The following is a 14,513-nucleotide window of genomic DNA, read 5'->3' on the forward strand; positions in this document are numbered from 1 at the left end:
GCTTAGCGGACACAGAGTTACTCAGGCACATTATTCAGCTGTAAATACGTGTTTTGTTTAGACAGACTCACAAAGGCTGGTCCTTTTACTCCAGGCTACAAAAGGTTGGGAATCCGGAGCACAATGACGAGGGGCAGGATCTGGCCCCACCCCGAAGTGCAGGGAGCTGTAAGGATAGTTTTGCACGCAGAGCGACTTCAGAAACAAGCTACACCTGAGCTGCAGAAAGCAGTGTGTGCGTGACTACAGAGTAATGGGCTACTTACAGGTATTTCTCATTTCAGTTTATTATGCTTTTGATTTTACTGCCTGTGAAGACCTGATACATATTCTTATAATGATTCACTACAAAGGCTGTGTAGCTTCCGTTACAGTGCTGTAGTGTGTATCCTCTAATGGGATAACATAGCTACTAAGCTATGGCTTCATTATTCGAGTACATTTATTTATTATATTCTAAAACAGTTGTCTGCAACCTGTGGCTCTCAGACTGTTGTGGAACTACAGGTCTCAGCATGCAACACCAACCAAACCATGGTTTGTAGTCCCACTACTGCATTAGAGCGATAAGTTACATAATACACAATATTGGCATTTCCCGCACAGTGAATCCATAACACACTTAGGGTTGTACGCCCCCAACATGACATGACCTGAGCATAATTCCAGTGTATGGTATAGAAAGACTGTATACTACAATCACTGTAATCTAACCTTCTGCTGCGTTGTTTATTACTGGATTCCTGATCACGCTGTCTTAGTATTTGTGGCCCCGATTCATCTGGTGCTTCAGGATATGTTTATGTAATAATAAGGCAGGGATTCTCAACTCTAGCCATCAGCAGGTCATATGTTATGGATTTCTTTAATCATGCACAGGTGAGTTAATCTATTTTGCTGGGTCAGTAATTGTCCCACCTGCTTCCACAGGCAGAAATCCTCAAGACATGACCTGCCTACCCTCCAACATGACCCATTCCATCCTGTACAAAATGCTCTGCTCCTGGACTTCCCACTTAATCAGGGCTGGATTTACCGCCAGGTATCTGGCAGATTCAGCGGCGGACATATTCGCAGTGCCGGTTGCACCTCTGCTCGCCGTTACCATGGCAAGGAAGGGGCCCACACAGCAGCATTGACAGCACTGCGTCAGCCACAACAAAGAAAATCCCTCTCCCTCTCCCTTTGCCTCCACCTGTCACCCACCACCGTGGGGTATATTTTGAAATATATATATATATATATATATATATATATATATATATATATATATATATATATATATATATGCCTACATTTTTATGGCGCCACAAGGTTTCCGCAGAGCCTAACAAAGTACATGAATTGTTTGAGAGAGGGTGAGCCCCAAACCTGTACCTTGCCTAGAGCCCCATGATGTATAAATCTGGCACTACGCCTAATGTATGATTGCAGCCACCTGTGCTGAACTAGGTAATTGATGGGAAGGGTGTTTCAGCATAGGTGGCTGCAATCATAAATTAAGAAGGAAGTCCAGGAGCAGAGCATTTTGTATGTAATGGAACCGGTTATGTTGGAGGGTCTGCACCTGTTGGGAAAACATGAGGGTTGAGAACCACATAAGGCAGAGGTTCCCAAACACGGTCCTCAAGGCTTCCAAACTGTTCAGGTTTAAGCTGGTCACACACTAGACCAATTTACATCCAACTAGTTGATTGGTTGGAATGAAAACCTGGTAAGGGATGAAAGCAAATGACAATCAGCAATTTGCTCCCAAATGCTGGAAAATTGACAAAAACTGTTGTTTGAACAAATTGTTTAGATCAAACATTTAACAAACTTGTCTGACCGACCATTTTCATCTGTTTTCTGGCATTTAGGAGCAAACTGCTGATCATCAGTTACTCCCATACGTTATCAGATTTTCATTCCAACCAATCAACTAGTTGGCTGGTTGGACAGATAATCTTTAGATGTGTGGCCAGCTTTAGAAATAATCCTGGCTGAGCACAGGTGTTAAATCAAATTGACTGAGGTACTAATTAGCTATGGTTGAGCACAGGTGAGTTATCTCCAAAACCTGTACTGTTGGGGAGCCTTGAGGACCACGTTTTGGAACCTCTGATATAAGATAATAATTGTTAATAATAATGGTAACAATAAATGGATGTAAAGGCCCCAGCAATGGGATCTGAAACGCCGATCCGCCGGTAGGAAATGTAGACCGGCGGCCATCGATGTTCTCAGATCCGTCGCAGGATCGGTGAAATTCTTCATGTTAAATTTCACCGATCTGCGGCAATCCATCGCTGATGTATGGGGGCCTTAAGGCATAAATCAGTGGACACTTATCACTGTAATTGAAAAACATTTGGGAGACCATATGATAAATGATGATTTTAAAATACATTTTAGCTTGTAATATTATATTGTCTATGCGTTATATCAGAGGTTGTCAAACTCCGCCATTACAGTCCCCGTTTTGAGAATATCCATGCTTGAGCACAGGTGACTAAAGGGTAGATGTACTAAAGCCTTGTAGAGTGCCAATCAATCAGCTTCTAACTGTCTTTTTACAGGCTGTGTTTACAAATGACAGTTAGGAGCTGATTGGTTGGTACTTTATCTCTCTCTACTTTATTTCTCTCCAAAGCTTGATACATACACCCCTTAATTAGTACCTCAGTCAATTTGATTTAACTATCTGGACACAAGCATGGATACAATTAAAACCTGGACTGCAATGGGGGAGTGTGGAAACCTCCGCATTATATTTACCTATTGTCAATTCATGTTTCTTTTTTCCATGGTTTTTCAAAATCAGTGATTTTTGGCAAATTTTTTCTGTGACATTTAAAGCAGCAATTTCTTTTATCCTTAAACACTGAATTAGCCGGGTTTTTGTATTAAAAGAAACGATGTGTTCAATCTCACCACAGTAATGGCAGGAAATGTGTGGTTTGGATAACACAGAGGCTCCTAAACTCCCCCACTGCAGTCCAGGTTTTAAGGATATCCATGCCTGCGTCCAGATGATGAAATCAAATTGGCTGAGATACTAATTAAGTCACCTTTACTCAAGCATGGATAACCTTAAAATGTGGACTGTAATGGCAGCGTTTGGGAACCCTCAGGCTACTGATTTAATTTGGATTCTCTTTGAAGTTTTCCGTGTTTGTGGATTACGTACAGTCACGGAAAGCCGACTCTAACATTGCTCCATCTTCACCCCTGAGCATTTGCTGAAGTTGTAAGTGGAACTATCGGGTTTAATTGCAGGTGTTAAGCCTTTGAAATGTGATATATTAGTGTTACAACAATAACATGTAAATGTAGCCTTTTCATTTCTTTGTTGCGTTGCAGTTTGGGCAGCAGCATTGTGGGGCCCATTTTTCAATATGTGCTTATGGCTCTATTTACTACAATCCGCATATTGAATGCAGATTGTAGTGTGATATTACCAAGTGAATTCGCATTGCGAATTCAGGCAATATCACAGGGATTTACTACAAATCCCTTACAGGGACAGAGCTTGCGATAAAGCTCTGTCCCTGCGAATCCCCTTCGGAGCCTTATCACGGTATTTTCGCAAAAAATACTGTGACAAAGTGCCCGCGCATGCGCCGGCCACCGCTGCTAACACCCCCGGTGCTAAGCAACGCCCTCGCGATCGCGGACCCCCCGTGACCCCCCCTCTCCCCACCCCCGTGACCTCCCCCACCCTTAATTACACTTACCTGCATGCTCCCGGCCTCTGGTGATGTTCGCCATGCCTCCGGTCAGCTGCCATCCCATACTGCACTGGGACCCGATCACCTGATGACCGGGCAGCAGTGCACTATGGGAGACCAGCTGACCGGGGGGAATCATCACCGGAGGCCCGATCACCGGTCCCTGGAGTCAGGTAAGTAATTTACAGTTATGGGAAATGCGATCTGCTTTACTAAAAGTAAGTAATACTTAGGGGTTGGAGTAGAATTTTACGAATTCTACTCCAATTGCCCTGTAATAACTATAGGTGATACTAAAATAATGTGAAAAGGGTGTGAAAACACAAAACAGCCTTTATTACTTTATTTTAGTAAAAATAACCATAATAAATAGAACCCAATGAGTTTGATAAAAAAAAAATCACATTGTATTAAGGCATTCCCTTTAATATGCTTAAAAAGACTTTACGTTACATAACCATTACATGCAAAAGACGGCACTGTGGGACATACTACAGTGCATAGAAGGAAAAGGGGAAAAAAAAAACAATTCTGTGTAGGAATCAATTGTTAAAGAGCCTTCGTAGCTGAAACATTGAAATGTATAATCCTGTCTTGCTCTGCATTCTTCCCTTCTGTAGTTATGTAACATGGCTGGGATTAGGTGTCTGTGTCACACTTTAACTCATCTGCATTAACACAGTGATTAGTTTATATTATGATTCATTCTTAGGCCGCATAGTCTTTTTAAAGTGCTGCTATCTAACTCGCAGCGTCGGAAACGTGACACCAGAGCAATTCATCATTGCTTCGGTGCGGGGACAGCTGCTCTGAAATGCATTTGTCCCCTCGGTTAGTATCGCAGCTACAGATGTAGCTGCTTTACTTACCTCCTCCCCGCTGTCCCGGCTATGCATGCGTGACTCGAGGTCAAGCATGCGCACAGCTGCCGGGGATGTAGTGAGGAGGCGGTGGAGGGATCCGCTCGGATCCCTCTTCACATCCCCGGAACTCCTTCCCATAGGAAGGAGCGGGGATCTGAGAACGAGCGCCGTCTGAAGATGGCGCTTGTTCTCGTAAGCAAGCTCAGGAAACTTTCAGTTTTCTGAGTTTGCTGAATATCAGGGGGTCCTTTTTGGACCCCTGATGATGAATGGCCTGCTAACTAAAATATGCAGAAACTAGCATTTCCGCATGGTTTACCGGGCCATTTAGTGTTGATGAATACACCCTATTTCCTTTACCAGACATTTAAAAAAACTATATATAAATTTATATAACTATTATGAGTTCCATTGTGTCGTCAATGTTTATGAAACACTGTGCACTTTTTCTATAGGTTATCCGCTTATTGCCAACTCCTGATGGAGCTTTATTACAGCAAGATGTATATGTGATGTGGTAGGCTTTTCATGTGCCTTGTGTATATTCAATATACTACACATAGTGATCAATAATCCTTATTACTAGTTTATGAACTGTTCATCATATGATGCCTGAGGTAGAAACTTTGAGACCAGGGGGATATGAAAAGCCCCTACACAGCTTTGCACCAGTAAAAGTGTACATAAATAAGGGGTTTGGTATATAAGGTCGAGATTCATAATGTTGACATGAAAATTCCGACATTGTCATTATGTTGTCAGCGAGCATGTAGACGTGATTACATCGGCATTGTTATGCCAACATAGTCACAATGTGGACAATTCATTTGTAATATATCCCTAACGCTAACTCTAATACTAATGTCGATGTTTTTACTATGTTGATACATTCATGTGTTAGATGTCGACATTTTAACCATGTCGACATCATAAATGTGAATTGTCGATATAGTTTCTGTCGATTATATTACTGCACAACCAGTAACAGCTTTCCAAAATGTTCACTGTAATTTCCTGAGTCGACTTAATCTAATTCTTGGAATAGAGTTTAGCAAATGGTTCTTGGAATACAGTTTAGCAAATGGTTCCAACGATAATGATCTGTGATAGACCTACATGTTGGTGTGGGATAGCTAAGACTTTTTCTTTTTGGATTACTGATGGTATGTCGGTAAATGATGACCAATCTCATTCTCATACAGTTTTCCTTGTTTTATTTTTCAGAAATATTTCTCTCTCATTATAATTACTTTTAAAATTCTGGACCTTCCTGGAGCGACAACAGAAGTTTTATTCAATGTACGTGAGGAGCAAGAAGAAGGGACCTTCATTGGAAATTTAAGGATTGGTCTAACATCGCCAACAGCACTGAAATTCACCCTCCTGTCCCACACCATCTATTTCCAACTGGATGCCCAAAGCGGGAATTTATATACAACTTCAAACAAACTTGACCGTGAATCGATATGCCCATTTGAGAACTTGGACCACTGTTCTATGACACTAGATGTCTTAATTTCATCACAGGACTATTCGGAGTTTACCAAAGTAAACCTTTTTGTTCTGGATATCAATGATCATTCTCCCCATTTTTCAGAGCAGACCTACACTATTTCCATTTCAGAAGATACAATCATTGGTACCAAATTACCTATTGACATCTCGGCCACAGACACTGATATAGAGGATAATGGAGCACTCTCTTATCACCTGATAAGTCCAAATAATGTTTTCACTCTAGATCACAAGTCTGAACTAATGACATTAGTAGTTCTCAAGCCCTTGGATCGTGAATCACAAAGTGAGTATCGTATGACTTTACTTGCCCTGGATAGAGGATTACCGCCATTGTCTGGCAGTGCTACTCTTGTTGTACATGTAACCGATGTGAATGATAACTGCCCTATGTTCCTTTCAAACATTATTACTCTAAATCTTCCCAGGAACACATCAGTTGGCTCCCCAGTGGTGCAGCTTGTAGCGGTGGATGAAGATATTGGTGAGAATAGTTTTATCCAATATTTTTATAGCAACCGAGTTCCAAAATCGACCAAGCAAATTTTCTATCTAGATAGTGCAACTGGACTGATAACATTGTCTGCCACTTTACATGAAGAGATAACCCAGTATAAATTTACTGTGTTGGCAAATGGACATGGTTGCCCACCAGTGGTGGCTACTGTTACAGTAAATCTAGAAAAAATTAGAAAAGAGCCTAAAATGGAATTTCGTTTTATAGCATCCCAAAATGAAGGTAGTGTCTCAATCAGGGAAGATGTTCCACCTGGCACTATCATTGCGATCTTAGAGGTTACAGATCCCGAGTACAGCATAGTGCGACCTCTTTTCATTAATGGAATGTCACCTTTCCTCCTGAAGCCTTCTGAGGGATCTTCCGACACATACCTGTTATCGACATCCACAGTGTTGGACTTTGAGTTAAAACAGCAGTATGACATTAGCATATTGGGAAATTCCAATGTCGATGAATCAATTGTGTATAGGGAAACTCTCAGGGTGAGGATTGAAGATGTTAATGACAATTTCCCTAGATTTTCAAAAGATCTGGTAGAAATATTTGTTGAAGAAAATAATATACCAGGAGATGTTTTACTGACGCTTTCTGCTTCTGATGAAGACAGTGGACCTAATGGAGATATAAATTACTACTTGGTAGATGGGTATCCCGAAGTGTTTTCGGTTGACAGATCAAGTGGAGTTCTCAAAGCTAATGTGCCTTTCGACAGGGAAAAAGAATCAACTTACTCTGTGTTGATTATAGCAAAAGACAATGGATTGCCATCAAAGAATGATTCTTGCCTAGTTCTTATAAATATCTTAGATCAAAATGACAACATACCAACATTTGCTTCCAAGGAGTTTACATTTTTTATCCCTGAGAATCTTCTCCAACGAAGAGAGGTTGGAATCCTCAATGTGACAGATGCAGACATTGGTTTGAATGGTGACTTTTCTGTGAACCTGTTAAATGCAACAAAACTGTTTTCTGTTGACCTAGATTCCATACTAAGATCTGAGGGTCTATTTGACTATGAAAAAGAATCTATGTATGAACTTTGGGTGGAAGCTAAAGACAAAGGAAGTCCACCCTTGTCATCCAAAGCCAAAGTTTTAGTTTTTATACTGGACGTGAATGACAATGCTCCTTTGATAGTTTCACCAGAGTCTAACTTTTCTTACGTGTTAGTGTCACCAGATACTTCAAAGGGTTCTTCTGTCACCAAAGTCCATGCAGTTGACTATGATGCAGGCATGAATGGAGTCATAACATATAGTGAATTTGGTGAGGGGAGTCCGACTGTTGACCTCTTTATGATCGACACCTATACCGGTAACATCACATTACGAGAAAGTACAAGTGGTCATCACTGTGGCCTTTATCAACTCTTAGTAAAAGCCAGTGACCAGGGGTATCCTGAAGCCCTTTCTACCATTGTAAGAGTTAACATTCTTCTCAATCACAGCATAAGCAATAGAAGTTACCTGGAATCATTGATCATGAGCAAGACAACCATGACTCAGGAGAACCAAGTCATTGTGCTAAGTCCATGCTCACAAAACAGGCAATCCATGGCCACCTCCTCATGGCCTCTGGCTGCCCCATTTACCCTTGCTATAGTGTCTGTTTCTGCATTGTGCTGCATGACAGGGACCTTCCTATTTTTGTGTGCAAGGCGAAGAAATTCTAAGAAAAAGAAGAGTCCCGTACAAATTCCATTACAGCTAGCTGATTACTGTGCAAAGGACTGGGATGAGGTGAAGTACTGTAAATCTACTGAAAGTTCTTTGACCCTCTAAGGAACTCAGCCAAAATATTGCTGCAGACACATGCTAGCAATGCTTTATTTCTTTAAGAGTTGATTTGTTGTAAAAATCACATTGTTATTTGCTCTATTTAAGGGCCTCACCTTCGAAAAATAAGTTTTATATAAGTATCCCAGCTATTTAAAGACTTTTCTCAATGCGTTTTTTGCTTTGTTTTCATGAATCGGTTGCTAGGGCTCACAGCCCATACCAACAATCATACACAAGTATGCAGAATATGGCATGTCAGTGTGATTGACATAGTCTATCCATGGTCTCTTAGACCCCAGGGCCGGATTAATAATGGGGCTGAAGGGAACTACAGCTCCAAGCCTCCATATAGACATAGGCCCAACAGTTGCAATTTGCCTGCTTGGTTATTACTGCACTAGTAAAGGGACCCTGTATATGCCGGGTCACCTCAGTCTGGTCACAGCTCCATCCCATCCCGCTCCCACTTGTCCTACCCCTCTGTCTACTGCTCTGCCATGTTCCCCGCTCTGTCCTGCCCCCCCTTTATGTCTGTCCCATCCAGCTTCCAGCTCTGTCCTGCTCCACCCCACTGCTCTGTCCCTTCCCTCCTATGGCAACATATTTATTTACCAATTCTATGAGGGTCCTTTTACTCTCCGGCTAGCAGAGGTCAGTCCTGATGCTGTAATAGGGGGTGCCATTGCGACAGACCATAGGAAATATTATTATATAGGTTGCAATTTTAGAAGTCTCTATGCAACGCGGATGCTTCTCTCCCTTTTGATCAGCATGAGTGATGTGCGGGCTCAATATGCAGCTGAATTCTGGTAGAGCATCATCTCTCACTTTACTGCTTACCATTTTGGGGATGGAGGATGAATTATGCGATGCTGTAGTTGCGATGTGCTGCCATTGTGACCATCCCAACAGCACATCGCTAAGAACTGATTCAGCTCCTAAGTGTCAAGATGGCCAAATTGGGACTATGGGAGGGAGATGTAGGTTGATTGAGAGAGACCCTACCTATACGCACTTTGAGCCCACATGGCACTTCATATGGCCACACCCCCCACCAATTCTCATAATAGACCCTTGATGATTTTCAGCTCCATGCTCATGTGGTCTTTAATCTAGTCCAACAGAACCATTGGTGGATCCAGGGAGGTGATTGCCCCCTATAACAAACACCCATTTTCCCGGCAGAGTGGTGTGGCCCACGCCACGGATCCTGGTGCTTTCGGGTGATGGCTCCATCACTCTTGCCACGGCCTCCGTGGTTCATGGCACACTGCTCCACTGAGAAAAGATGTGTGTGATATAGGGGGGTGATGTCCCTGATGACCCCCTCCCCCCACAGATCCGCTACTGGATAGAACCTATTTCTCCTGCTCTGCCACAATTCCATCATATGTGGTTCGTACAGGAGCTTTTTGCAGACTCTTTTTCTATTTTCACACACACCGGGTGGTATGCATAACGCATCGCATTCAGGAGGCGATGCACCCCACCACCCTTCGCATGCCTGCCGGCGTCAGCAATGAAGTACATCTATCTCGGTAAGAGTGGCCCTTTGCAAATGAGGGCCTTCCTGGTCTGTGAGGCACATGCCGCAGGGGGTGCTGGGAGGGATTCGATCGGATCCCTCCCACAGCAGTCTCCTGGTAGAAGCCCATAGGCTTCTATAAGGTAACGCTGTCGAGAGATGGTGTTACCCACAGCACCCAAGCCCTGCAGTGCATCGCATTCCGGGGCTTTGCGCATATGAGAAATGCGGTCAAACCCGCATTTTTGGGATGTGACTGCACTTCTCCCCTTGCTTATATTCCGCCCACCCACCTCAAACATTATATGAATCAAAATAACTTGCAAAAGCTTCTTTTGTTGTTGTTTTTTTTGGCAAAGTTCCCAAGTATATGTAATGTATAAGTCTAGAGTAACGTATTACTTACTATATTGGTCAATTTAGGAATGTAAGTTATGATTTTGACAATGCAATGAGTTCTGTGTGGTAATGTATGATGAGACATCCCCCATACTGAGGTCATATGGAAATTTAGAGACCTGTGAATGTAACTGTTTTTTACTACTACCTAAAAGCACATGTAATGTACTATGAATAAAACTGACGATGGGAAAAGTGGCGCTGCCACCAAAAGCACCTCTCTGTACAACGGCTATAAAATTGCGTTTATTTAACAAAATAAAGAGAGAACATCATTTTTGCTGTAGAAATATTTCTCTTAGAATGACTTCTGTTAGTATGAACTGGCTTTATACTAGGGGAGAGCGGGTTCGGTTTTACTCGGATTTACTCGAATCTTTAAACGGCATTTTATTGGCTATCGCCTATCATGTGTTTTGGGTAGCCAATATAATAAATCCGAATTTGCGGTAAAGTGGCGATAAGAACCGAGTAAATCCGAGTAAAACCGAACCCGCTCACCCCTACTTTATACCACTTTAACTAAGAGCTACATTAGTGCTAAGGGCCGGATTCATCACGGATCGCAAGTGCGTACGCAGATCGGCCGATGGTGTGTACTGTGTATGCACCACAGTGCGCGTGTCCGTGAGTTAGCATTGCGATCGCACTGTGATAACCTATGTAGGTACAAAGCCATCGCAGAGTGAGTGATGGGAGGTCAGCGTTTGGGGGTGGTGACGGATGAGTGGTAGGAAGAAACGTAGGCGTGCCTATACATTTGAACGCCGTTACATTGGCGTGCATAAATTAGCCACTGCGACGGCATACGCAGCTTGTGTACTCACTGTGTGCGACGAGGTCAGGGCTGTTGTAATTGTGCGTGAGGGACCGATATTACTCGATGCTACAGAATTATACACAGGACTGCGAGTGGGGGCGTATCTATAATGGGTGCAGGGTGTGCGGGGAAAACGGGCCCCTGGGTCCAGGGGGACCCAGCACCGCACCGCACCGCACACCCTGCACGCATAATAATACTTACCTCTCCGGAGTCCCACGTCGGCGTGGGCATCCGGCGCTACAAAACGACTGGAAAATGGCCGGTGCCCATTTTCCCGTCATTTGCGCATGCGCAGTACAGGGAAAATGGCCACCGCGGCCATTTTCCTGGTTTCCTGTGCATACACTATAGACTCTGGGCACACTCTAGTGCCCAGAGTCTATACCTCCGGCGCTGGCCGCGCACAGCTCAGTGCGCTGCCGGCCACCGGGCAGAGAGGAGCGGGCCCGTGTCGGAGACTGCACACGGGCCCCCTCCTCTCTTGAAACGCCCCTGACTGCGAGGTATTGTGGATGTGAGAAAGCGGTAGTGGGCGGCTCTATGCTGGCTGTGCGATTGCAGTCATTAGCATATTTTCGCAGCTGCCATTGCAATAGCCATCTGTAGTGAATCAGGCCTTAAAAGCACTTATGCAGCGATGTATGTAACTATTAATATACATAACACCTTACTGCAGGGCCGAAACTAGGATTTTTGTCACCAGGGGCAAGACAGTAATTTGGCGCCCCCCATGTAATTCCCCCTGCAGTAGTGCCCATATTGTAATGCCCATATGTTAATACTCCCATAGTAATGTAGTAATGCCCCTGTAGTGCCCACCATACAGTAATGCCCCTGTAGTGCCCATGCTCCCATATTAATGCCCCTGTAGTGCCCATGCTCTCATAGTAATGCCCCTGTAGTGCCCATGCCCCCATAGTAATATCCCTGTAGTGCCCTTACAGTAATGCCCCTGTAGTGCTCATGCCCCAATAGTAATGCCCCTGTAGTGCTCATGCCCCATTATTAATGCCCCTTATTGCCTATGCCCCCATAGTAATGCCCCTGTGGTAATGCCCCTGCCCCCATAATAATGCCCCTGTAGTGCAGCTTATTAAAAAAAAAAAATACTTACCTTGAACCCCGCTCCTGCATCCAGCGTCGCGTCCGGTCCGCCGGCTGCTCCTTGGAACTATGGGGGAGATGTCATGACGTCTCCCCCATAGTGCCCGTGGGGAGAGCCGGAAGCTGGAGTTCGGGAGAGAACTCCAGCCTCCGGCTCCGGCTACACCGCGTCGCTGCAGAGAAGGAGCCGGGCGCCCGCTGGTAATAAATATTACCAGCGGACGTCCGGCTTGGAGCCTCTCTGCAGCGCCGGGCTGGAGGTCACTGGCACCAGGTACAGCGGCTCACCTGGTGCACGTGCACCTCCAGCCCCCCCTAGTTGCGGCCCTGCTTACTGCTATTAAAGCTGAACTAATGTATATAAAAAAAAATGAGGTTAAAGTAGAGATCTGGGAGCCTTCATTTGTTTATTAAGCAAAATCTTCAAATTATATGAAGTGTTTTCATATCCAATTACTGCTAAAAAAACAGCACAATAAAAATGACTGAGCCAAAAAAACTTGTGTTCTTAAGTCTTGAAGACGGTTAGTGTGCCAGTCGGGCACTACTACTGCCAGCACCAATATGTACAATCATTTATTTCTGTGTATTTATATGTGGTTTTTAAGTCTGAGGATAATTGCTGCTGATTAAAAGGACATCTCCACGGTTCTTCTATGGAAACCTCCCATGATACAGCCAATCCCTGAGAGACATAGGCACTGGGGTAATGAGATTCAATTAGATGTCATCAGCAAATGTTGACTGAAAGCAGTGGATTATTACTATGACAGAGGCACCTGCCCAATCGGGAGCAGTTTTCAGGGCACCCTCCAGGTCATACTTACCTACTTTTGAAATGTCCTCTTCAGGACAAGCCCGGGGAGGAGATGCAGGTGGGCAGCGCTGGGGGCGGGGACTGGCTATTTGTGTCATTAGGTCCTGCCCCCTTTATGACAAAATGCTGTGAATTGTGCACATTTGAATAGGGGGCGTGGCCAAATTATGCAATTATCATAGAATTGCGTCATTTTGCTCCACCTCTCCTGACGGAATGCAGATTTGGGGTAAGATATTCCCCATTCTGTCCACTTCATTAGGAAGTGTGTGACATGCGGGAGAAGTGTCTACTCTTCCGGGGGTCGGGGGGCTACCTGAAAAATCGGGAGCCTCCCGCAGGTTCCGGGTGAGTAGACAAGTATGCTCCTGGTTGACAATGATACTTGTGTTCTTGCAGTATTATTATTGTTCATTTATATAGAACCACCACATTATGCAGCCATGTATAACGTAGGGATGAGCAGATCGGTTTTGCCTCGGATTTTCCTGCCAAGTCCAGATCTCAGAATGAGGCAAAACGTCATCTTTCATGTACAAAGATGATGTTTTATCCGTGAAGGATGATGTTTTATCCGTGAAAGATGATGTTTTGCCTCATTCTGAGATCTGAACTTGGCAGCAAGACTGGAAACAAAACCAAACTACTCATCTCTAGTATTATGTGGTGGAGCTTGTAGCCTTCATTCCCTCAGGGGGGCAGATGTATTAAGCTCTGGAAAGTGATTAAGTGGAGAGTGATAAACGATCAGCCACTCAGCTCCTAACTGTCATGCTATAGGTTGTATTTGAAAAATGACAGTTAGGAGCTTATTGGTTGGTCTTTTATCACTCTCCAGTTTATCACTTTCCAGATCTTAATACATCTGCCCCCCTATCACACTAATTAGAGGCATATGTACTAAGCTCTGGAAAGTGATAAAATGGAGAGTGATATAGGGCTCTATTTACTACAATACGCATATTGAATGCAGATTGTAGTGTGATATTACCGAGTGAATTCACATTGCGAATTCAGGCAATATCACAGGGATTTACTACAAATCCCTTAGAGGGACAGAGTTTGCGATAAAGCTCTGTCCCTGCAAATCCCCTTTGGAGCCTTATCACGGTATTTTTGCAAAAAACACCATGATTAAGTGCCCACGCATGCGCCGACCGGTCGCCGCTGCTACCCCCCCTGGCGCTAAGCCCCACCCCCGGCACTAAGCCCCACCCCCACAATCATGGCTCCCCCCCGCGACCCCCTCTCCCTTAATTACACTTACCTCCGGTCAGGTGATCTCCCAAACTGCACTGGGGCCCGATCACCTGATGACCGGGCAGCAATGCACTATGGGAGACCAGCTGACCGGAGGGGAGTCATCACCGGATGCCCGATCACCGGTCCCTGGAGTCAGGTAAGTACATTTTTTTTTTTTTACTATTTTCTTTTTTTCATTTTTTAACAGTAATCA

General features: G+C 44.1%; 1 protein-coding gene across 1 annotated transcript; it reads left to right on the forward strand.

Moving 5' to 3' along the window:
• The first annotated feature begins 139 nt into the window (after positions 1 to 139).
• Positions 140 to 12,771, forward strand: LOC148520545 (protocadherin-20-like). The gene is made up of 2 exons (XM_088475576.1): positions 140 to 268; positions 5,798 to 12,771. The coding sequence occupies exons 1-2, from the start codon at positions 254 to 256 to the stop codon at positions 8,390 to 8,392; spliced, it is 2,610 nt and encodes an 869-aa protein (XP_088331702.1). The 5' UTR covers positions 140 to 253; the 3' UTR covers positions 8,393 to 12,771.
• Positions 12,772 to 14,513: the final 1,742 nt, after the last annotated feature.

The sequence above is a fragment of the Taudactylus pleione genome, unplaced genomic scaffold (genome assembly GCF_031769625.1).
Source record: "Taudactylus pleione unplaced genomic scaffold, aTauple2 ptg000174l, whole genome shotgun sequence".
Lineage (NCBI taxonomy): Eukaryota > Metazoa > Chordata > Amphibia > Anura > Myobatrachidae > Taudactylus > Taudactylus pleione.